At 34.0% G+C, this 26,496-nt stretch overlaps 1 protein-coding gene across 7 annotated transcripts in view; it reads left to right on the forward strand.

The window, feature by feature from the left end:
- The window catches only part of USP25 (ubiquitin specific peptidase 25), a 200,870-nt gene extending 174,977 nt beyond the window's left edge, over positions 1 to 25,893 (forward strand). For 5 of the 7 annotated variants that reach the window (XM_020976265.2, XM_020976268.2, XM_020976264.2 and 2 more), the window contains 5 exons: positions 5,860 to 5,938; positions 12,448 to 12,527; positions 16,644 to 16,767; positions 19,391 to 19,586; positions 21,087 to 21,698. In XM_020976265.2, the coding sequence (XP_020831924.1) occupies positions 5,860 to 5,938; positions 12,448 to 12,527; positions 16,644 to 16,767; positions 19,391 to 19,586; positions 21,087 to 21,259 (652 nt within the window). In that variant the 3' untranslated portion in view covers positions 21,260 to 21,698. Of the gene's footprint in view, positions 1 to 5,859; positions 5,939 to 12,447; positions 12,528 to 16,643; positions 16,768 to 19,390; positions 19,587 to 21,086 lie in introns of all 7 variants that reach the window. The other 2 variants (XM_020976262.2, XM_020976266.2) reach the window with 1 other exon arrangement.
- Positions 25,894 to 26,496: the final 603 nt, after the last annotated feature.

Here is a 26,496-nt window from a genome sequence, read left to right on the forward strand (position 1 = left end):
ATCAGTTATCTAAGACTTTAAGTAGTTGCAAAGAAGTTGCTAGTCAGCATCAATTGAGGAAGTTTCCATCTACTAATGAAATCATGCATCTAGACCCTCCCCTCACTACCCCTAAACACTGGGAAAAAGAAAAGGTTCAGATAAGAGATAGGACCATCCACATCTTAGGGGGTGACGGACAGGTTAATAATAATGGATAAAAGAGAAGAAGCAGAAACTTGTTTTCTCTGCCGTGAATGAAAAGGGTAGAACAACAACAAAAAAATTACTAAGGAGATGAGTCCCAAGATACAGAGACATAGAAAAAAACTGATTGTCCCTGATCAGTTTGAGTTACTTTGTCCTGAAGAACTGCATCCCAACGTACCAAATGAACTGAGGAATGGGATTATTGATCCACTGTCAGTATTCTCTGAAAGATTTAGAAAAACAGAAGTGCTCCAGGACAGGATAAGGACATATGTTATCCCTATTTTTTTTTAAGAGAGTAGTGACTTCTGGATCACATGACCAGCAAGATGGAGAATTAGGCATTTTCTCTGCTTCTCACAACCTTTCAGACCTCTCCAAAACAGAAATTATGTGCCATAGATAAAGCATTTTCAGCTGTCTTCATGGATTAGGACACCCAGAATCCAAAAGAAGGTTCTAAAAAAAAACATACACTGATGTTCACTGACCTTGATCTCACTCAGCACCGTACCCATGCTGCTGCAACAAGGCTGTACTAGTAGACCCCAGGATACAACACAGGTTTACAATAAAACACCACCCCACAACCTGGTCTCCCCTCTCTCTTTCTAATGCCATGGAAACTAGACTGTAAATGTTAGCCTTGGCTGCTACAGAAAGCCAGTACACCTACAGTCATTTAGGAGTAAAAGTCTAACTAGGACCACAACAACATAATACCAGCATAGTTGGTTCCAAGACAAACAGCTCTTTAGCACCAGTTTTCCAAAGTGCTGAATTGCTGGTGCCAGACTAAAGAATTAAGGAATAGAGGGAGGAGAGCATGCTGGGACAAGATTCCACATGTATGGGGAGCAGAAGGTGTGAGCTGTGCAGCGGTCTACTAAGCCTGAGGAAAAGAGCACAGCATCCTGCTAGAGCCGGTGCTCTGCACCCAAAAGTCACTTGGTATAGAGACCTAGGCTGATGAGCAGCGAATTGCTTGGCATGGGAGGAAACTGAGACACTTTGAGATCCAGCCCCCAAAGAAACCCATTATCAGAGGTGAAGGAGTCAGAAAGTGAACAATAGGGGAAAATAAGAGGAAAACAGACTGAAATTACTAAATATTTTAGGATGAAGAAAACTCAAAGACTTTGAACATACACAGATAAATCAAGAGGAAAACTAACAAGAGAGGGGAAATATAGCTTCCAGATCTAGTAAACGAGTTTAGGCATCTATGAATAAATACTGCAAAACTAAGAAAAATCATCCAACAGTTGATGAGATGAGTATCCTGTGGAATTTGAGTGCAATATGGAACTACGACACCCTATTCTTAAGTAACTCAAAGGAGAAATGAGAATTGTGAGGGCAAAATTTGTGGCCTACACAGCAACAATAATGAGCAAGTAGAAAAACTGAAATCTTCAACGACAAGCCCTCACCAAAGAAACGAAAGAGAGAACAATAAATTGGGAATCAAATACATAGAAGTAAAGAACAATCTAGAAGAAGCTGATAAGTGTCTAAGGCCAGATTTGAACTTAGGAAGATGAGTCTTCCTGACTATAGTCCAGGCCATCTAGATGCCAGGAAGTAAGGAAAACCTGAGTTCAAATTTGACCTCAGATGCTTGCTGGCTGTGTGATCCTGGGTAAGTTATTTAACTTCTGTTTGCCTTTGGTTTCCTCATCTGTAAAATAGGAATAATAATAGCAACTATTTCCATGAGTTTTTGTGAAGATCAAATGAAATAATATTTGTAAAGCACTTAGCATATATGCCTTACACATATTTAGCTGCTATTATCATTACCATTATTATTAGTATTGCAAGGTAATGACAGAAGGTGCCTGTAGGAGATCCTAGAATGAATACCTTGGAAACTTTGTATGAAAAAATCAGAAGAAAGAGAAACCAGATGATTATGGAGGTTATGGATCAGAGATTGAGAGGATATAGAGTAGCTAGAAAGAGGGGAATAATAACAAAGAGAGTGAGAGAAATCCTTTCTGGAAAGGGGCACAAAAAATTAAACTAAAATTAAAAAAACTAATGAACTGGACTAGTTAAAGGGGAGGAGAGGAAAGGAGTATCTACTTGACTAATTTAGAGGAAAAAAGGGGCGGGGGGGGGGAAAGAATAACCTGTAAAAAGCAAGAGAGAAAAAGGAACAAATAAAACTCCTAAGGGAAATAGGTAACAAACAGAGGATCAGGATGAGTGAAAGAGGACAGCCAATGGCAATGGAGCCACCTTAAAAAAAAGACTAAAGTAAAGTAACTGAAAGAACATTATTCTGTGTTTACAGCAGAAGAGAGGGGGAAAAAAATCATAACTAGTAAAATTATATTAGAAACAGATGGCAGAAAATATAAACCTAATTCTTAACTTTAAATGTGAATGGATTAAACAAGCCAATAAAACAAATAGAGTGACAGATTGGATAAGAAAACAAAGTATTGCAATCTGTTACTTACAAACACAGTTCAAAAAAATATATAAAATAAAATGTAGGGGATGAAAAATATTTACTGTGCATCGATTGAATCTAAAAAAGTAGAAGTTGTAATCATGCTGTTTGACAAAACAAAACCAAACATTCAAGAAATAAAAAGGGATAAACTAGGAAACTGTTAACGCTGAAATGAACCATAGCCAACAAACCAATATCAGTAATAAACTTATATGCTCCAAATGTTGTCATCTAAGTCATAAAGGGTACATTATCTGAACTACTAGAGGACAGACAGTAACACAACAGTGACAGGAGATTTAAGTATCCCTCTCAGTTTTGGATAAATATAACAGAAAGATAAAAAGAAAATATGGAACTGAACAAATGGCTAGAGGAGGTAGAGTTCAAAGACTGATGATGTCTTCTAAATGAGGCAGTAAGAGAATATACATATTTCTCAGTTCCCCTTGAAACTTACAAAAACTGACCATGTACTTACTAGAGCACAGAGACATTACAAATAAATGTAAAAAGGATGAAAAAGTTAATACATCCTTTACAGACCATAATGCAATAAAAATAGAGATTATTTCAGGGACTACAAACAAAAGGTACAGACACAAATGGAAACTTAACAGTGAAATCCTAAATAATGACTAGGTCAAGGAACAAATTATAAAAACATTTAAGAAGTATGTAAAAGAAAAAGATAATGGTGAAACAACAGGCTAAAATTTCTTTGATAAAACTAAAATAGTCCTTAGAGAGAAAATCATATCCTCAAAAAATAGAAAAAAGAAGGATTAATGAACTTAATATGCCTCTTTTAAAATGAGCAAATAAGCCTAAAAATAAACCCAAAGGGGGACATATTCAAAATTAGAGAGGAAACAGACAAAAAGGGAGAGAGCAGAAAATCAAATCAGTAAAATAAGAAATGTGCAAGGTAAAATCATAGCAAAACCAGAAGAAATTTTAAAAAATCAGAATATATTATACACATTTATATTTATATGCTTACAAAACTAACAACTCACAAAAGATAGAGGAATATCATTAAATATATAAAAAAACTATCAGAAAGCCGAAAAGATATGTTAAATAATCCAATCTTGGAAACAGAAATAGATTTAGATGTAAAAGGGAAAAAAAAACCTCTTGGTCCTGGTGAGAATTCTATCAAAGTTTTTATAGAATTGTTAATACCCTTCCATCACAAATTATTCCCAAAAATTGAGAAAGCACCCTACCAGAATCCTTTTATGAGACAAATATAGTCCTAGTACCCAAACGAGGGAAAGATAAAGCACAAAAGGAAAAGTATAGGCCAATATGATTAATGAACATTGAATCAAAAATTTTAAACCAAATCCCGTCAGGCAGACTATAGCAATTTATCCAAGAAATCATTCATTATGAACGAGCAATTTATACCAAGGATGTTTCAACATTAGGAAAACAATCAGCATAATTAATTATACATGAAGAAGGGCATGGTATCCAGGACTAGAGAGATAAGAGTCACCTTGTGCTTTGTCCTGATTAGAAAACAATATCTGAAGTATTCTTACTGGCACTTAGTGGAAGTACTAGAACTGTACTGAAGAGCATCATAGGAGGGCAATCTGTATGAAAGAAGTGTTGGTTCTGTGATGCTCAGTCAAAAGATTTGAGAATACTGAGCCTGAAAAAGAGAAGAGTTGGGCTGGCAGGGGGGTAGGAGGGAAGGAGGGAAGCATAGATGGTAGGTACCAGTTTTCAAAAATTGGATATATCATGTGGGAGAGGAATTCTCATGTGTTCCCTCCCTCCCATGGCAATGCCCTTACTTTCCCTAAAAAAAAAATTGTTTTTTGTTTATATTTTCATTATTTTGTATATGTCATTTATTATTTATGTGTTGTTTCTCCCTGACCTATAATAGGCCAAGAAGATTAATAAATACTTGATTATTAATAGAGAGAATGAATGAATGAAATATTTCCTATGAATCTTAATCCTAAAGGCTAGGTTTTATAGGGCTAGGTTTTTTCCTTCAAAACTTGATATCTCTATTTTAGCATTAAAAGTAAGGTTGCTGAGGTGAGAAAAGAAGAATATTTGGGGTTAAGGGGGAAAGCAAATTAATGTGAAATCTGAATAGGGCCCCAGATCTTCTAGAATCTTCATCAGAGGTCATTCAGACTAGATTTTTGTTGGGGGTGGGGGCTTGGGGGGTATGAAGAGAATATTTGTACTGCAGTATCAGAGGGGAAACTGTATTACTTATAATTTCTGAAGTTTCTAGCTTCATTTGTTTTGCTACTTGAAATAAATTTCTTCTCAGTACTTCAGGCAACAGTTTGATGTAGTGTTCCATAGTGGAAGGAGCACAGGATTTGAAGTCAGAACTTGAATTTAAATCCTGGCTCTGCTACTTAATTGCTTCTGCAACATCAGGCAATGGCTATGTGATATAGGTCACTGGGAGTGGAGTCACAATACCTGAATTACTTTGGGCAAGTCATTTAACTACCCTGTGCCTCAGTTTTATTGTCTCCAAAATAAGGGTATTGAACTACATGATCTCTAAATTCACTTCCATCGCTACTTCTGTTATCTACCTTAAAAGGAAGTGGGTTCCTTTCACTGGGGAGAGCATTTGAATGGCATTTTTTTCCCCATAGGAATGTCATTTTAGTTCTAATCAGGTATGGATAATAAATAAGAATTAGTTCTTGAAGGAAAGGTTGGATTTTATCAGGTGTGCTATGAAAGAAACTATTGGCCTCTGAGATCCTTTCTAACTCAGATTGACACTAAGTAATTTATAATATCTATATTCAGATCTACTATAACCATCTGTGTGATTAAACTAATTTGCTTCTATTACAGTGCATTGTTAGAAGTCTGCAACTAAAATATAAAACCTGAAACACATAATTTAATTTCATTGGAATATATGTCTTAATTTAACAAATATTCAAACTGTGTAATAAATTTAGAGTTGTTTATTTACCAGCTTTTCTTTCTTTTATGTCATTACCCGGCTTTGACCTAAAAGCACAGCTTTCGACTTGCTATGTTTTAGATAAATTTCCATGTAATTCGTTCCATAGTGGTGATTGATTGATTCACAATCTTAGAGTTAATGGCAACACTGCCTTCTATGCTATTGTACACAAGTGTCTCAGTTCTTATTGGTGTCACTATCAGTTTGGGAACAGTTTTTTTTTCTTTTTAAGGTGTCGCAACATAATGAAAATTGCTCAAGCTAAACTTGAAATGATAAAGCCAGAAGAAGTAAACATGGAAGAATATGAGGTAATTTATGTCTTTGGGGAACAAAGTGGAATGCTACAATAGTTGCTTATTAAACTGTTTCAAACATTTCTTAACCAAATTACTTTAGTCCTTAAGATGATAAAAAAAAAGGGGAGATATTTTGTGAAATGACTGTAAGCTGCCTTTTCATATTAGGAATGTCACCTTAGTTTAGATCAAGTATAAATGACAAATTTAAAATTAGCCTTCTAAATTCCTTCCTTATGTATTTTCCTCGTTACTAATTTACATCATTTTTGGAGTGTATGGGGCAGTGGGGGTAGGGACCCCTTGTAGACTTTCTCTGTTGATACTGATTAGCAACTTATCTAACTTCTAGTTTCCTAGAGCACGGAGAAGTTCTAAACAACTAGTATGGGGCAGATAAAAGATTTTAATCCAGGTCTTCCTGACTCGAGGGCCAGCCCCCTATCCATTTGGCTGTGCTGCTTCTCTTTTTTGTCAGTCAGGCAACTAATTTTTTTTTAAGCACCTATTATTTGCCAGGTACTGTGCTAGATGCTGAGGATACAAGTACAAAGAATGAAGCCCTGCTTAAAAAGAGTTTACGTTTTAATGGAGAAGAAAAGTACATTAAAGCATACACAGTTAAATATAAGGTAATTAAGAGATAGGTCATTAGTAGTTGGGAGAACCAAGAAAGGCTTTTTTCAGAATATGGTACTTGAGCTTCATCTTTTAAATAAATAAATGTACACATATACATACGCATACATACATGTATATATTTTTTTCCATTTTTTAAATTTTACCTTTTTTTGAAATTTTGAGTTCCAAATTCTTTCCATCCCTTGAGCTTCATCTTAAAGGAAGAGAGAGACCCTGTGAATGAGAGGTAAAGAGAGACTACATTCCAAGCCTATAGAACAGCCAGATTACAGAGTATTGCAGAAGGGGGGTAGGAAGAATGGAGGATAACGTCAACTGAGGTTGAAAGAACACACTGGGGCAGGGTTGTATAAGGCTTTAAAAGGCAAACAGAGGATTTCATATTTTCCTAGAGATAAGAGGAAGCCACTAAAGTTGATTGAGGAGAGGCATCATATTGTCACATAGGTGATGAGGGCCTGAGCTAAGGTGGTAATAGTGTGATTAGAGAAAAGGGATCAGATACAGTTGGTAGTATGAAGGTAGAAACGACAAGATTTTGTTCTGATATGTGAGGTGGAACAGAGTAAGGAGTTCAGGGTGTCATGGAGGTTACAAACCTGGGTTAATAGAAGGGTAGTGGTGCCTTTGATTGAATAAGGGAAGTGTGGAAATAAGTAAGGTTTAGGGCAAAAAATAATACATTCGGTTTTGTATGGTTTCAATTTAAGATACTTCCAGAATATTCTGTTTTAAATGTCCATTAGACAATTAGTGATATGGATCTGATACTAAAGGGAGAGACTGGGATTGGATATATAAATCTGGGAGTCATTTTCATAGAGGTGATAGTGAAACTCATGAGAGCTAATGGTTTATGAAGGGCCCTATGACAGAACCTTGGGTAACACCTACAGTTAAGGAAAGTGATCTAGATGATAAACATGATAAGCCAGCAAAGGAAACTGAGCAGGAGCAAGTTGAAAGACAACCAGGAAAGAATTGTCACAAAAACCCAAAGAAGAGACAGTGTCCAGGAGTTTAGCATATAATTTACTACTTTGACATATTTAATGTTTGCTTAAAATATTAATGTTTAGAAGAGCTCAAGTGGGTATCTTTTTTTTCTGCTAAGAATACTTTTTTTCCCCCAATTTGAAGTATTCTGCATTTTCCAAACTGTTGAATCGTTATATAGTCCATTGTCACATTGTTGTGAACGTAGGAGGCTTCAAGAATATTAATATGAACTAAATTGTTCATATATGTTGAACCTTATCTGCAACAAAATCATCTTTTTTTTTTAGAAATTATAGTGTCTTTATATGTCGTATGCCATATATATTGAATAAAATTTGGACTGTAATTTTAGAAAAGTTTGAACAAATCCAAATTTTACTTTTCATTAAGTATTTTATTTTTGCATAAAAAATGTGCTTAAAATTAATTATATTCAAAGAGAATTCTATTGACGTTATATGTGTCCTTAACTTCTCTTTACGTGAAATAATATTTAAATAAAAGGTTTAATTTTTTGTCATCCCAGTTTATCTTTTGACTGATAGGTAGCAAAGCACAGTCCTATTTTTGTTTAATTTCTCTTGAGGTAGAAGAATAGGATTGTACCAGAGTTATATGAACTTAACATATGACTCAACCACTTTACAAGAAATTTCTTTATGAAAAATTTTGTGCAGTTATACCAAGCTTTCATAGTTTAGCTGTGGGTTCACATTGTATGGTCTCTTACCACTCCCATTTTCACCTCTTTTCATAGATTCTTCAGGGGCCTAGTTTTAAATTGAATTTGCCTCCAAATTAAGCAGCAACACATGATTTGACTAACGGCATAGTATAGTAGATAGAGTATTGGATGTGGAGTCAGAGAGACTTGCATTCACATCCTGTCTCGCTAATTGTGCAATCAAGGGAAAATCATGTAACCTCTTTCAGCTTCTGTCTTTTCCACCTGTAAGGTGGGGAGAGTAATACCTCTAGTACCTAATTTATAGGGTTGTTCTAAGGGTCAAATGAAATAATATTTATAAAGACCTTTTCAAATCTTAAAGTGTTATGCAAACAGCAGTTACTGTTATTAGATTACTATGGGAAAAACATTTTAAGGATGGGAAACTTATAGATTAATACATGTTTATATTGCTATAACCTTTCAAGTAACTTTTTAAGTAACTATTCAAGTAACAATTTAAATTTTAAAAAAAACATTTAAAACACTACAAACATAGAATATTTGAGGAAAATATGAAGAATAAGAAGAAATTATATTCTTGATTTAATTCAAGAAATTCAATTCTTAATTTAAATTTAATTCAAGAAATTCAATTCTTGATTTAAAGTTTTAATATCGTGTATTTAGAATATTATTCACAAATAGCTATAGTAAAGTGTAATACATAACTGCATTAGAAAGGTGTGTTATATGTAAAATGTGAGAACACTAGAGAGAGGTGGCACAGGAATTTTGTTATAAAAATGTATAAGAATTCAGCAGATAAAAGCAAAGGGAAAGCATGTCAAGGATAGAGTGAACAGAATTATGGAGTCAGGAGAGTGCAAGGTATGTACATGGGTAAGGAAGGAGTCTATAATAAGGCAACAAAGGTAGAGAGACACCAGATTGTGGAAGGCCTCCAGTTGCTAAGTGCAGGATTTTCAGTTTTATTCAGTAGATAATAATAAGCTACCCAGGATTTTAAACTTGAGGAGCTGCATGAGGAAGATGAGTCTAGCAGTTCAGTAAATTCTTCCACTAAAGATAATGGAAGAAGAAAGATATGTCATCAGACTATTGTGATGATTGAGGCTTAGACAGTAAGAACACTTTTATTAGAGTAGTGTAGCAGGAATAAAGAGGGAAAAGATTTGAGGAAGATAGATACAAGGAATATTATTTTTACACATATATCCATTTCTATAGATAGATATCATATAAGGTGAATGTAAGATGAATCCTACTTAACTTCTGTGAAACCTTTGACACTGTTGATCACTTCTTCTCCTTAATATGCTCTTCTCCCTAGGTTTTCATGACTGCTCATTCATGGGTCTCTTGCTAATTAATTACTCCTCTATTTCCTTTGTTATATTTTCATCCATGACTTGTTCACTAACAGGGCAAGCTTCCAAATCTTTGTCCTGGGCCTTCTTTTTTATTCCCTCTGTACTATTTCACATAGTTATCTTGCTAGCTTTCACAGTTTCAATTATAATCTCTATGAAGATGACTCTCAGATCTGCTTGTCTAGCCCTAACCTCTCTCCCAATCTCCAATCGCCTTTTAGGCATTCTGCACTGGATATTATACAGACATCTTAAATTCAGTATGTCTGAAACTGAACTCATTATCTTTCCCCCCAAACCCTCCCTTCTTCCTGACTTCCCTATTACTGTCAAGGGTACTATCTTTGTCCCAACTACCCAGGCTCACAACTTAGATCTTTTCCTTCCCCTCACACTTAGACCTGCTGGCTGGTCTTCCTGCCCCAAGTCTCTCTTGGCTGCAACCCTTCTGCCTCTCAGCTGTCAAATTGTTCTTCCCTAAGTGCAGGTCTCCTGTACCCCTCCTCATTTTGCTGGCTTTCTTTAAGTCTCATTTAGTTCCACCTTCTGCAAAAGCTTTTCCCATTTCTGCTTAACATTACTTATTTCCCTCTGATACTACCCCCAGTTTATCCTGTGTATGTCTTGTTTACATATAGTTGTTCACAGTTTGTCTCCCCCATTGTCTTTTCTAGAGATTAGGAACTGTTTTTTGCCTTTCTTTGTATGCCCAATGCTTAACACAATTCCTGGCACATAGAAGGTGCTTAATAAATATGAGTTAACTGAATAGAATTCATAGAACTTCAAAACCAATTCATTGTGAAAGATTAGAGAAAGAGAAAGTCAACATAATAGTAATGTTTTGAAACGTGAAGGCTATATAAATGGGAATGCCACTGCAGAAATAATGTACTTGCAAGGAGAAGAAGCTTTGGGAAAAAAGGTGTTCGGTTTTAGATATCTTTCATTTGAGAAGACACAGGGTATTGTGTAACACTGCCCTAAGGAATCAAGTAATTATTGTGAAGTTATAAAGTTATGAACAAGAAGCTAAAGGCCTTAGAAGCACAGGTAATGTTTTTATATCATGACTGCCAATTGAAGGCTTTTTTTTCCAAAGAGAAAAAGCACATTTACAAATTGAACGATCTGTTAAGAAAATGGTGTCAGAGATCTAGATTCCAATTTTTAAATAACACCTTAAAATATTAGAGTGTTCTGTCCTTGCCAGGAATGTACATAACAATGTATTTACCTAGAGGTTTGCAAGTCTAATCATAAGGAAGGAAGGAAGAGATAATTGCCTGTGTAACATGATAGAGAGCAATGTAAGAAGAAAACTAGAAATGTTCTGAAATTCTCAAGAGGGCAAGACTAGTTAAGCATAAAGAAAGTGCTAAGATCATAGTTTTAAACCATCTTTAAATATTGATTGTTGGTTCTACAAATAGGAGATCCTTGTCAAGTAATGGAAGACTGCTGTTCAAGAAACTTAGTCATACCAAACTTGACATTCTCTCAGCTACCACCCAGAGGCAGATTAGGCATAAGACCCCTGGGAGTAGTAGCGCCCCTCTAATCATTGGGTCTGCTTCCAGCCTAGCTCTCACAGCAGTCCCCGCCAGTCTAGGGTTAAATAGCTCAAAATCAGTTCCTAGTATCTTTTTATCAGTGAAAATGACATTAAAAAAGAGGTATTTCCTTATGCTTTGCTGTTGTGCTTTAAGAACCATAGAGCTTTTCCATCTGACTTGCAGCTGAAACCTTCCATAAATGTTGTCTCCCTCATTCGAATGTGAGCTGCTTTACAGGAGTCATTGTCTTACTTTGCCATTTATATCCCCAGCCCAGCAAGACACAGTGCCTTGCACATTGTAAGCATTTGATAAATGTATAATTCATTCATTCATTGACTAATTGACCATTTAGCAAAAGTGAAAGATAACCACTGGGCCTCAGTTGCTCCACTGCTATTCTTATATAAAAAGAATGCTCCAGCATATTTGATGAGTCCATTGTGGCAATCTGTAGGGAGGACATGGACAAGAGATGCATAGGATGGGTAGGCATAGGGGTGATGTGATCTGCATCATCGGAGAAGACATCTCTTATCAGTGAGATCATCTGTCTATATGAGTGCAGGAGTGGGATAAGAATTTCCCTCTAATTAAGACTGTTGGAGTTGATGGGGTAACTTCAAAGGGAAGCTTGGAAATCTGTGGACATAATGGAAAAAATGCTGGATTTGAAGTCATAGGACCTGAGTTGGAATCCTAGCTCTGTCACTTGCTGCCTATGTGAACTTGAGTAAGTCACTAAAGCCACTCTGGGCTGCTGTTTCTCCCCATCTCTAGAGCGGGGGGAACTGAATGATCTCTCAAGTTCCTTATGGTCTCAGCTCTAAATATGTGGACAACGAGAGTATGTAGTATGCCTAAACTGAAATCTGATGACTATGGCATTTTTTTCAATTCTTATATTTACATACATTAAAAATTACACAATTTAGACATAAAAATTATATCAATGTTTCAAAATATGATTTCATATTTTTATCATAGAGGAAAATTAAAATTAGCATCTAACTTTCTGTTTCTGTCATATTTTTCTTCTGTAGTTCTTTATCAGCATTTAATAAGTTTTATCAGAGAAGTTGTTACAGAGAAATTATTTGTTTTTAAAGTCTTATTCCTTTCTTTACTAAACTGTTTAGAAAGGTTAGTTAGTCATATTTATTTAGGACAATATCTGTTATCAGAAAAAAAAATTCTGTGTATAGTTTTTTTAATGATTTCTTTTATTAGATATCTTAAATACAAATTTTTCTTTTCCTACAGAAGTGGCACCAGGATTATAGGAACTTCAGAGATACAACAATGTATCTCATGATAGGCCTAGAACATTTTCAAAAAAAGAGGTAAGAAAAGTTAAGAAGAGAGTTTGATATTATGAGGAACATAACAGACATACTGTAGACATACATGTATATATGTATGCTTGATTTTTACTTAGCTTTGTATTTATTCTTCATTTCTGAGAAAAGGTATGTATTTTAAAACTTAATTTTGTATTTTCATTGCATCTGCGAGTTTGACTCTTTTAGTATTTCCTTTAGATAACTTCACTATATTATCTACTCCTGTCATTGAAACATAAAAAGGGAAAAGAACATACAGGTTTTGATAAGCAGAGTTTTAGGGAAATAGGAGGAAGTAATTTCTTTTTTTTTTTGTTTTTTGTCTTTTTGTTTTGTTTTGTTTTTTGGCTAGGCAGTGGGGTTAAGTGACTTGCCCCAGGGTCACACAGCTAGTAAGTGTTATGTGTCTGAGGCTGAATTTGAACTCGGGTTCTCCTGAATCCAGGGCCGGTGCTCTATCCACTGTGCCACCTATCTGCCCACAGGAGGAAGTAATTTCAACAGAACCAGGATATATGCTACATCTCATAGTATCTGGTTTCCTTTTAAATTAACTTTTTCTGTAGCTAGTCTGAATTTATATTTGCCCTAGAGGCTAATTATCTTAGCTCTTCAGATATTATAAAAGATATAGTTATAGGAATTTTGCTATACCATTACTAACCTAGTAAAAAATACAGCTAAAATTAATTTTAAGTCTATTTTTAAGTGAATTATAGAAAATGGAAATTGACTCACAGTAATAAATATTTTAGCAAGATCATATTGCTATATGATTAACTAAACTTAAGAACTCTTTCTATATCCCTTTTCTTACCACCATGTTTGGAAATCAGGTAAAAGGAAGTGTCACAAAATGCAGTGAATGTCTTTATATTTCTGTGCAGTTTGTAGATAGTCATGGCCAAAACATTCATTACCAGGTAGTTAACCTTCTAGTCATGAATTTATTCAGATTTAGCTATGCTGGTCCTCAGACCCACAACTGTCATCAAAACTAGTTTTTCAAGGTTGGTAGATTACATCAGAGTTTATATTTTCCTGACACAAACTGAAAACCCAAGGTCGGCTCAACGCAATAGTGAATTGTTCCAGCAGGATCTTTGTGATTGTACAGTTCTCAATTATACTGTATAACAAGTGCATATGAAATTTGTATTTGCATATGGTGTTCATATGCTATTCTTATTTCTTCGTAGAATATTTTTGTCTTTTTTGCAGTTGGAGCTAGCCACTGAAATCTCTTCCTACTCTTGAGATTCCTTAAGAAACTTTTCTGTATTTTTATTGTACCTACCAAAACATCGTTTTTTGTAGACTTATGGATTATGTCCTCTAGAGGGCAGTGCTACCATTTTTATTTTAGTTTCCTAATTTTAAAGATAATTAACTTTATTGCATACTCCCAAAAGAACAAAAGCAAAGAAGTCCAAAGTTTCAGAGCTGGAAGAGATGTCAGACATCTGTTCTATCCTGTAACTGAATAAGAATCCACTCTACAATACAAGTTATGTTTAATATATATCATAACTCAAATTCAAAATAAAAATTGTGGGACAGAATTTGTTTTGATCAGCCTAAATGAAAATTTATTTTCATTAATAGAATAGTCTTACATCCACCAAGCCCTACTTTGATACCCCATTCTATTTTGAAAGTGACCTTGGATTCTCTCTCTCTTTTTTTTTTTTTGGCTTTTTGTTGAGGCGATCAGGGTTAAGTGACTTTGTCCAGGGTCACACAGCTAGTAGGTGTCATGTCAAGTATCTTAGGCTGGATTTGAACTCGGATCCTCCTGACTCCAAGGCTGGAGCTCTATCCACTGTGCCACCTAACTGCCCCATGACCTTGGATTCTCAAAGGCTATACCAACAGTATAAGCTATAGTAGATCCTACCTAGCTGGAAAAATTTCAAGTATAGCCCCAGTGATAGATAGTGTGTCATCTCAGGAACAAACCACACACCATATTTGCAGTTGTCAGAATATTCATCACCTTTTCATTACTTCTGAGAATCTTTTGTCATAGAATGATTTACAATATGTGTCAATGTAGAGAATTACCCATATTAATGAAATCACAATTCACTGAAGTGTGGTAAAAGTTGTTCATCTTGTTAGCATTGATTCAGTAAACTCAAACATGTCCATTTTCTCTCTCAAATCCTACCTGTTTTCTTAAACTTCATTAGAGACACTACTATTCCATTCACTCTCTGTGTCAGCTCCCTGGCTCTCACACCTACATGTCCAATCCCTTGCAAATCTTGTCTTTTCCACTTTTACAGCTTCTCTCACATACATACCCTTCTCTTCTCCCATGTATGCACCACCTTAGTCCATAGCTGTCACCTTTCATGTGAATTGTTACAGTAGCCTCCTCATTGGTCTCTCCCTACTCCAATCCATCTTCCAAACAGCTGCCCAAATGATTTTCCTGAGGAGAAGGTCTGTAATGTCACTGCCCCATTCAGTGAACTCCAGTCGTTCCCTGTTGTCTCCAAGTTCACATATAAACTCTTTTGTTTGGCATTTAAGACTCTTCACAACCTGGTCTTATCCTCCCACCACACATTATGCCCTCGTTGATACTGCCTGACTGAACTTTTGTTCTTCCATCTCCTATCTCCATGCTTTTCACCTGCCCACCTCTACCTCTTGCAATCCCTGGCTTCCTTTAAGATCTAGTTCACTTACCATCTTCTAAATGACACCTTCCTCTCAAAATTTACCTTGGTCTGTTTTGTCCGTATTTTGTACATAGCTACATATGTGCATCTATTCTCCCTCATTAGAATGTAAGCTACTTGAGTATGGCAACTATTTTGCCATTGTCTTTGGGTCCTCAGTGCATAATATAGTGCCTAACACATAATAAGTATTTAGCAAATGCTTCTTGATTGATTATAATCAATATGTCTGAAATAACCATGAACAACCAAATGCTTTTTTCAAAGATTCTTGAATTTTGACCTGTCATCAGCTTCTAACTTCTTCAATGCACTTTCATATCTATGATCTGTTATAACAACATGTTAAAATATATAAGATGGGTATTATTTCTGTTTTGTAGATGAACTGGGACAAAAAGCTTAAGTAACTTGAATATATTTACATAGGTTATTGAGAGGCTAGAATAGAAGTTGGATACAAATTTCTTGACATATCCTGTATTTTTTTCAAAATTACTAAGAAATAATTCTCATATATATCTTTAATTACACCTAACTGGAATAAAAGAAAATAGTGGAAATCATATTACTACTCTCATTTTCTAATTTACTACACAGCTTCTTAAATCTTTTAATTCAGTATTTATGAAAGTATTCCATTTTCTAGCATAATATTATGTAATGCTTTGCATTAGTTACAAAAAAATAAAAATTCGGTGTTGATTAGTTTTCCCAGTATTAACATTATTAAAGTTATAATTAAATATGAATATGTACCTTACTATGTTGTCAAATAATTCCATCAGTATTCTTGTGGCAGTTCAAAAAGATATGATTATTTTTAGAGGGGACACTAAAATATACTTTGAAACGTATTCTCCACATTATGGTCACACAACTATTAAGTTTTTGAGGCAAAGTTTAAACCCAGATATCTCCTCGAAGTCTGGTGACTTATCTACTACATTATTCAGCCTTTCAGAAGACATTCTTTCCTTTTCATTTTTTCCGCTGAATAATTTTCCAAAATCCTTCCAAATTTTCTTTAATTTTCTTGATCCGAACACTTGGAGTAATTTAGTGTCTCTTTATAAAAGTAAATTTTTGATCATTAATTTAATAGGTTATGCTTGCTTTCCTATAATGCAGCGTTGAAAAAGTAGCACATTTGGAGGATAGACATAACAATGAACATTCTACCTTCATTTATTCTTCCACTTTCTAGAAACTGAATTTTTAGCTGCTTTTGATACTCTTGCTGTTAGCGATTACTGTCTTAGAAATTAAATCCTACTGTTCTGGGGAAGAAAAACTTAGACAGTAGCTTCCAATTTGTATTTGTACTAATGCTCTCTTTCACTGACACAGATTGTCAAAATTTTGACTTTTTTGTACTGTTATATGTATGGAAACACTGATGTTATTTTCTTCTTTTAATTTTAAGTTACATAAAAGCCATACTGCATCTTATCTGTGCTTATCAGAATAATAAGGAGCTCTTGTCTAAGGGCCCATACCGAGGACATGATGAAGAATTGATATCACATTACAGAAGAGAATGTTTACTAGTAAGTGGAATCCATGCAGTTGTTTACCCATTTCATTTTGGACTTAAGCTGTTAATGACAACATTTGAAGAAATACATGGAGAATTTGAACAGATAGAAGGACTGAATTTAAGCCTGAAGCAAAACTCTGTTGAAGGGTTCTATCTTGCCCAGATCCCTTTAAAAATCCTGGTTCATTTGCCCTGACACATTCCCCTTCCTTCTGTGGGCCTCTAATCCCATTAGGTGTGGGGGGCAAGGGGGAAGAGAAATAACCTTTTGTAATAGAGCAGACTGTAATTTATTATGTGACAATTTTTAATTCTTAATTTTTTTTTTGCAATTGTACTTTTTCTGTAATGGTATTACAACCCCAAAAGACATAAGAATATTATTGTTTTTGCATTGTGCTGATCTGATTATTAACTGGCATATTTAAAACATTGTCATTAACTGTCATTATTATAATTATTGTTATGTCTGAAGATGCTTTGTAATTCAGTACCTTTTTGTATCCCTAAGAGACTGTGATTGCTTTTCCAATATTTTCAATGTCCATGTGCCCAGAATAGTGTCCACAGACATTTTCATCTTTTTTGTTTGTTTGTTTACTCCAGTTAATTACAGTTATTTGGAGTATCATCCATTGGAAAATGTGAGTGACATTAGGCTCTGCCAAACTTACTGTGTCAAATGAGGAATTCCATTTTCATTCTATTTTCTCATTAAATGTCATTCCCAATCAGCCATAACTTTGTAATGAACTCTTAAAATGAGTTTATTTTTCATACAGCAAACTACTCAATTCTGTTTCCAAATATATATGGTTCACTTATTTTAGCTGTTACAAGCATATTTTTAAGAATGTGTGTCAGTAAAATGCGATAGTCAAATCTCAGTTCTGAGACGGCAGTATACTTTACATATTAGACCAGTCATGCCAAACCCAAATAGAAACTGATTAGAAAAGCCTAAATTAACATTACCTATGTTATATTGTATTTTATTTATTTTGTTAAACATTTCCCAATTATATATTAATTTTTTTATTCTTTTTTGACTTAAATACAAACAAAAAAAAGAACATTTCCATATACACACCACAGCATAAAGAGAGAACTCAGTATAAAACCATGAATTTCCATTTCAGATTGTTTACTTTAAAAAACAAAAAGTAATAAAATACTGCACATTGTTTTCAAAGCTACCTGGGTTTGTTTTTTGGTTTTGGGGTTTTTTGGGGTTTTTTTTTTTGCTTCCTTCTAAATGTTCTTTTGTTCTCTGCTATGCAGTTTTTTCTCCCTTTCTCCCCACCCCACATGAGAGAAGGCTACAGTTAAACACAGTTATACCCATGTATTTTAGTCTGGTTCACACTAATGAATTTTTGGGCTTTACGTTTGACACTTCTGCATTCTCTGCTTGAAAATTTGATTAAAAATCAAATGGGGACGTAAGTTTTTAATATTGCTACTTATCTTGAAAACTTTTTCCTTAAATTAACTTGCATATTAGTATTTGTATTCATTTTAAAACTTCAGTCATGTTCTTTTGAGCTTATTAAATTCGATAGTCTTAACCCATTTCAAAATAATTTTATATTTTAGGTCTTTCATTTCCCTGAAGACTTCAACTGTACTTTTCCGACTTTATTAAGGTTTAAAAAGATAAAATGTGATAAATTATTTTTTAAAGCATTTGCATATGGCTTGACATCTGGTCTATGTAATATTTAAATAGAGGCATTCAGGCTTTAGGATTGTGCAAGTGATCTGTTGAAAATGATAATAAACTTAAATGGAATTGATTCTTGACAACTACTTTTTCAAAAAGCAGATAAGTAGTAGCTTATTTATGAAATTTTTCCCTTTTATATGTTAGTATGTAGATTCAAGTATAGCCTCCCCAGTAATTATGAGGAAGAAAACTTACTTTAACTCAAAAATGATTTCATGATATAATTATTTACTTGGGTAAAAGAGATGCTATATTAATGTTTACATGATAAACCACTCTAGAATAAAAATGCTTTATAAGATTTAAATAGCTTAACTTCACACAAAAAACACTGTGCAATGCATGTTTTAAAAACAATAGAAGTAAAGGATTTACACAAAAAACATTGTGTGATGGATATTTTAAAAACAATACAAGTAAAGGTTTATAAAGTTTACAACTTTTTAATCCATTGCAATAATTTGCAACAATAATAAATATATGTTTGAATTCCTAAAGGACAAAGACTAGGTTCTACAGAAATTTTCTTTGTAAATCACCAAGCAAAGTGTCTTGATGATTTTTTTAAAGTTATGTATAGTTGCTATAATTTCCTTTCTTATTGAATTTTTTGTTGATGTATTCCTTACCACATTTTAGATTGTAGGGTGATTAAAGTAAGAGAAATATTTTTCCACCTTAGCATCAATGAAAAAATACTTAAAATGATGCTTAAAAAATATATTTTCTGTTTAAAAAAACTGCCAAGTGAATACCTTCCAGTGATGAAATGTATTGTGGTTGCCATGTTTAAGCATCTATGTGACCACCTTTAATCATAAGTATATGGATTACATGATTGTATTCAGTCCCAAGATAATATAGTAAATTTAGTAAGAAAAAATTTGTTCTTTTATATTTCATAAAGAAATTAAATGAGCATGCAGCAGAACTATTTGAATCTGGAGATGATCAAGAAGTAAACAATGGATTGATTATTATGAATGAGTTTATTGTCCCAAGTTTGCCATTGTTACTGGTGGATGAGATGGAAGAGAAAGATATAGTTGCCGTAGAAGATATGAGAAATCGCTGGTGTTCATATCTTGGACAAGAAATGGAACGTAAGTGTAAATCTCTTAAGGACACCATCCATCATCCTTCTGATACTCAGACTCACAGCTCTTGGACTCATCCTTGATTCTTTCCTCTCACTCACTCTTTCTACATACCCAGAATTGCCAAATCTTGTCTATTCTGCTTCTACATGTCTTGCACTCATCTTCTCTTCATTCCCTTGGCTACCATCCTAATTCAAGTTTTCATTGTATGCTTGACCTAAACTTACCTGACCTAGACTATTGGAATAGTCTATTAACTGATCTCCTTGTTTCCAATCCATCCTATCTAGAGTTGCCAAATTAATATTACTTTTAGCTTTTTTATTTTATTTTTAATTTATGGAATAAAACAACATTTCTATAACATGGTATAATAATTTTTAAAAAGATGATTGCACATGAAACTACAGATCTATTATGTACAACTTACTGTTCTTTTTAAATATATAATAAAGTTATCATGTAAATTTAAATTTTTTTTTCTTCCCTCTCAACCGTCCTAGAGATGGCTACCATTAGACACAAATATGTATACATATGTAAAATCATTCTATACATACTTCTGTTTATCAGTTCTTTCTCTGGATGTAGATAGCATCTTCCTTCATATGTCCTTTGTAGTTAATTTGGGTATTCATAATAGTTAAAATGATTTATTTGATCAAAATAATTCATAAAACAATATTTATGTTATTGTATACAATGTTCTCTTGGTTCTACTTATTTCACTCTTCATTATTTCATGCAAGTCTATCCGTGTTTTTCTAAGGTCATCAAGATCATCATTTCTTATAGACAGTAGTATTCCATCACAATCATGTACCTCCAAATTAATGTTTTCAAAACATAGGTCTGACTATGTCATTTTTCTATTCAAAAGTAGTCAGTGGTTGTCCTTTTACCTGATACAAAATAGGAATTATTAGCCCCGCCTTTAAAAAGCTGGCTTCTATCTCCTTCTCCAACCTGACTTTATAAGCTGACCCTTTGCACATTCTGTGCTGTAACCAAACTGCCCTTGTAACCATTCCCTGAATTTGACCAAATTCCATCATAAGTTTTCTCCTCCCCTAGCCCCCCAAAATATACTCCCTGCTCACCTCTCAGAATCTCTAGGTTCATTCAAAGAGCAGCTCATGAACAATCTCTTGGGTGTAGCCTTTCCTGGTATCTCCAGTCATTAATACTTCTCCCCCTTAAAATTTTCTTGTTTCTTTTTGTCTGACTCTTAAGGTTAGCAATAGCTGAATTTTTCATAAAGTGATATTTGTTCATATTTCTAGACTTTTAACTTGGTAATTAATACCTTTGAATTTAAGTCTACTTTTATTTCAGTCATGAACATAGAACTGTTATTTCTTATAAAAAACAAATTTTTAAAATAATGACTTTTGAAGTTTAATGTTAACTTGTTTAATTCAAGATAGAAATTGATGTTTAAAATATTAGTTTAATGAGCTGCTTCTCCCAACGTGGTTAGAATAATTTTTTTTTCATTTGCAGCCAACCTCCAAGAAAAGCTGACTGACTTCCTGCCAAAATTGCTTGATTGTTCTACAGAGATCAAAGGTTTCAATGAGCTGCCAAAATTACCTTCATATTCCACACATGAACTGTGTGAACGATTTGCCCGAATCATGTTGTCCCTCAGTCGAACTCCAGCTGATGGAAGATAAACTATACAAACTTTCTTAAGCACATTGTATAAACTTTTTAGTTCTTAACCCTTGCCTTCCTGTCACAAGGTTTGCTTGTTGCTGCTATAGTTTTTAACTTTTTTATTTTAATAATTGCAAAAAACAAAATGACTGTACAGACTTTAGCCAGACTGCAAACAATAAAGCTGAGAATCGCATGGCACTCAGTCTTTGTTTTAACCAGAACTGAAGCATCATTACAAGTCTGATTTACCATGGCAAAAATGCCCTTTTGCCACCTGTTTCAGTATTATTTTGCTTTTATTTTAAGAACCATTACTTTATCCACAGCTTTCTATTCAGTCTGGATCTTTCTGTGACTGCAACCGTTTTAAGTGTTTAGTGCTATGTAAAATACATAGTACTTAGTAGCTTGTAAATGAAATTAAAGAATAAAGTTTTATTTATGGCTACTTAAGTGTTTGTAAGGAGGTATATTGTATATTAGAAAATATTTGCATAGATGTATTTTTTAGAAATATTGAGTTGAGTTTCGGGTGGGGATCAGCAAGAGTTGTGGATGAACAGTATTAATGTTATAACATGTTGTTACAATGTCAGCTTATTGGGAGTGTATTTCAAGTATCTGACACCAAAAATGTTTGTATGTTTCTGTCAAAATTGTTTAACTTAGAATGGCATCTGAACTTGTTTTGATCCCAGATCAGGTTATCATCAAAATTAGCAGCTGATTTCTTAAGTCAAACTTCAATGTACCTTTCAGTCTGACATAGATTACTTTATTTTTATATTTAAAAAAAAACTATTTTACAACTTAGATAAAAGAAAATATTTGAAAAGAAAAATAAGAATGCGTGAATAAGGGCTATTTAAATGTGGAACATGTAAAAATTATACACACATATTTTTAGATCATTTATGAAAAGATATGTTTTACTCTATACAGTTCATATTTTACTTTTGTAAATTGTTCACCACATTAACCAAGAATGTTCTCTACTGATCAGTGCTGTGAAATCAGTTGATATTACTGTTATGAGATCACAAATCACTGTGCTTTCATTTACTTTCTCTGAAAGAAATCTGTAGAATTTACTTTGTAGATGGAAATATTTAAATTTAATGAAGAAACATTTTGTGGTGGGATTCAGTGATTCAAAAGGTAAACCTGTTAACAAATTCCATTTATCATTCATAAATAATTCCTTTATAAATAAGACATTATTAGTATAGTAAAATACATAAGTATACTATATGTGTGTTTTATATCATAGTGATGTCAAAACTAGTGCCTTTTTAGTACCAATTTTAGCAGGAGGAAGAAGAGGTATATTAAGCCATTAAACCCTATTTTTTGACAAAGTTAATGATCTAGTATTAGACCTCTACATCAAAGGGCATTATGTTTACTGTAAAAATTAGATTGTTAGGTTTATAACAATCTTCATGTTTTGATTTGGTTTTTAAATCTTTTATTGGGTTGGATTACTATTTTTACATTAGGTACAGGGCCTCTTGGGGCAGCTAGTTGGCTCAGTGGATAGAGTGCCAGGTCTGGAGTCAGGAAGACTCATCTTCCTGAGTTCACATCTCACCTCAGACACTTACTAGATCTGTGACCCTGGACAAGTCACTAGTCTGGTTTGCCTCAGTTTCCTCATCTGTAAAATGAACTGAAGAAGGAAATGGCAAACCACTCCAGTAGTCTTTGCCAAGAAAACTTCACATGGGGTCACAAGGCGTTAGACACAACTGGACACAACTGAACAACAACAGGGCCTATCACATGCTGATGCTCCATGCGTGATAATAACAACAAATATGCTAACTACCATTTATAGCATTTTAAGGTTTGCAAAGCACTTTACACCTATCTTATTTTATCCATACAATAACCCTGGGAAATAGATGCTATTATTATCCTCATTTTGCAGATGAGGAAATGGAGGTAGATATAGATTAAGCAACTTTCCTAGAGTCAACATGGCTAGCGAGTATCAGGATAAATAGCAGGATTTGAACTCAGGTCTTCCTGGCTTCAAATCCAGCACAGTATCCACTGGACCGCCTTGCTGCACATACACACATCTGTATCAGTAATAAAGACTTTTTAAAAAAAATATCTATAATGTTCAATGAATTCTGATGTGATAATTCAGTGGTGGTATACCTTGTCTATATTGGTAATTTTGTGGGAATGGTTGATGAGGGGAAAACAAACAAACATGAGTGCTCGAGTCCAATGTGGAAATTACTACCTTGAAAGGTCCATTCAGGAAGGAACCCATTCTGCATCTATTTATAGTTCTTAACCACTCATCCTCTGTGTTGCCAATAAGCATTATTACTGAGATATACTTTGAATTTAAAGACTACTTAGTCCCAAATTATACAATTCAATTCTTTGTACGGAATAGTATACTTGTTTAACTGCTAGTTTGTACAGGTTCATAGTGTTTCTCTACTAATGGGGCTAAAATGAATTCTCACTCCCTTCCAGAAAAATTACTTTGCTTTACAAAGTTTATAAAGTTATATTCACAAGGGCAGGCATATCTTTTTAATGTTTATTAACTAATTTTATAATATTGGGAGGAGAAGACTATTATTATAAATATTCTTGTTTCAAGAGGTGGATAATTTGGAGGTTGGGGAATAGGAATTAAGACCAAACAAAACTAGGCTTTTAATCTAAATTGTTTTTTAGATGCAATATCAGTTCAACTACTATTAATGGAGTGCACAGAGAAACCAGTATCCCCATTTTAACTTTCTTTCTCATTGTTTCAAATACTAACACTTTTCCCATCAAAACTGATTCTTCCCTGTGCTGTTTCCTCCTGGAAATACCTCTCACATCTGACAACTGTTCCTGTTTATGACTCTCCCCTTTTACAGCTCTCCACATCTGAAGCCATACCTCTTTACTATCCTGTATAATTTGTTATCTACCCTGAGTATCTTTTAGCACCTCTCTTCATCCTAATTGCCACATTTCCATCTATTTGCTTTTATCATTAAAACCCCTTTGAGACCCTGGTATCCTCTTCTGAATTTCACAGAGAACTGGGATGATGATGATGATGATGATGATGATAATGATGATGATGATGATGATGATGATGATGATAGCTAACATTTATGTAGCACTTACTATGTGTCAGGCAGTGTCCTAAGCTAGCTATATAATTTTTACCTCATTTGATTCTCACAACAACCCTGGGAGAAAGGTACTATTATTATCCTCATTTTACAGATGAGGAATTGGAAGCAAATAGAGGTTGACTTGCCCAGGATCACATAGCTACTAAATGTCTGAGGCTGTATTTGAACTTGGGTCTTCCTGACTCTGAGCCTGACACTCTATTCACTGTGCCAACTAGATGCCCCTGGTGGCTCCATCACAACCAGTTAGTACTTCCATTCCATGAGGAAAGTGTCTTTATTAATAAATTCAAGGAACCAAAATGAGAAAAGGAAGTACTATGACAATGGATGATGTTAAAAAGCCCTGTCTCTGCTGCTTTATAAGCTTCTGACACTCCCATCTTTCTTACCCTAAACATTCAATCATCTACCAAGTACTATATTATCTACACCCTCCTTTTTTGTTCCACCACTACATCCTTTGTTCAGTCCATCATTTCTCACTAAACTTCCTAAACCAGGACCATTCCTCCAATTTCTTGGCCTTATAATCCATTCTACACACCTACCAAAAATAATTTTCCTAAAGCAGAAATTATCACCATTCAATTTAAATACTTTTAAGTGGCTTCTACTGCCTAAAGAACGTAAGTCCATACATCTTAGCTCAACACTCAAGGATCTGATATAATCTGTACCCAGCTTACCTTACCAGTTCCTCTTCATTTCTTATATTTTAGTCTAATTGGATTGTAGGAGACAATGTGGTAAAGCCTGCTAAATTTGGATTTGAGGACCTGGCTTTGATTTTTACCTCTGCTGTTTATTCCATGTGACCTTGTGAAAGTCACTTATATAGTGATAAACTTTCTCATCTATAAAAAAATTAAATGGATTGGACTAGTTGATGTCTTTTATTTCTTTCAGCTCCAAACATTATGATTCAATGACTTAACCTTTTCTCAAACATAATTGTGCAGTTTCCTGCCTCCACTAATTCATTTACCGTATTTCTCCTGACCTTTGTAATATCCTTTCTTATCTCCACATGTCCACATTTTACTGTCATTTAATACTCACTCTCCTGCTCCTGTAATATTTTGTAAATCTTACAGCAGTAGTTACAATCAATTTTATAGCATAGATGTAATTTTGCAAATAGCATTCAAAATTTCAAAGGGTCCTATGACTTTTTTTGGTTCATAAATCTTATATTAAAGGCACTTCAATAGTATAGTAAAATGTAAATATAATGTATACATATATAATGGTAACATCAGAAGTATTGCCTCAGTTTTGGTATTATACCATACATACAGTATATAATTTGGCATATTGTTATTAATTCAAGGGGCATATGTGTGTGAATGACCTTTTTATGTTGACATTGGATGATTACATTTTTGTCTTTTCCAGTAGATGGTGTCATTATCCTGGATGTGGGGAATTATTTACATTATGAAACAAGGAAGAAATTACCAGTAAATTCTCTTTCCCAAAAATAAGTGCAGTGCTTTAAGGGATCTTCATTTTTTCTCAAACAAAATAATTTTAGTCTTTGAATTGAGCACTTCCAATACCATTTTTATTAGACAATGTGAGCCTGACTTTGCTAATAATTTTATATGAAACTAACTGAGTTCTCCTTCTTTTGTATCCTTTGAGTTCATTAATCCATCAAACTAGAATAAAGAAAATCCAAAAATATTTCCAGAAACATCTTTCCTGCTATGTTATTGACAAATTTCTTAAAAGATATAGTATAAGAAGAGATTTGTGCTTAGATAGAGTAGACTGGAACTGGAGAACAACTTTATGGCTATCCTTTTCAACCATCCACATTTTAAACTCTAGGACACAACTTTGGTGTTTGGTTTTTATTTTTGTTTTTCTTTATTATAAAAGCCATTAATCCCCTTTGGGATGGTTCTGGCTCAGGAGTGAAACAAAATGAGGTGCTTGTGACCCATCTTAAAATTTAACAAAAATAAGTACATTTAACAATAACTTAGGCTGTTTACCAAGGGTACAGTACTGGTTCAGGTTGAGATACTTCCTTTCTTCTCCAATAAAGAAACGTATTGGGTCAGATTTATATGTTGATTCTT

This window comes from Phascolarctos cinereus, unplaced genomic scaffold (assembly GCF_003287225.1).
Source record: "Phascolarctos cinereus isolate Bilbo 61053 unplaced genomic scaffold, phaCin_HiC Scaffold_726;HRSCAF=1367, whole genome shotgun sequence".
NCBI lineage: Eukaryota > Metazoa > Chordata > Mammalia > Diprotodontia > Phascolarctidae > Phascolarctos > Phascolarctos cinereus.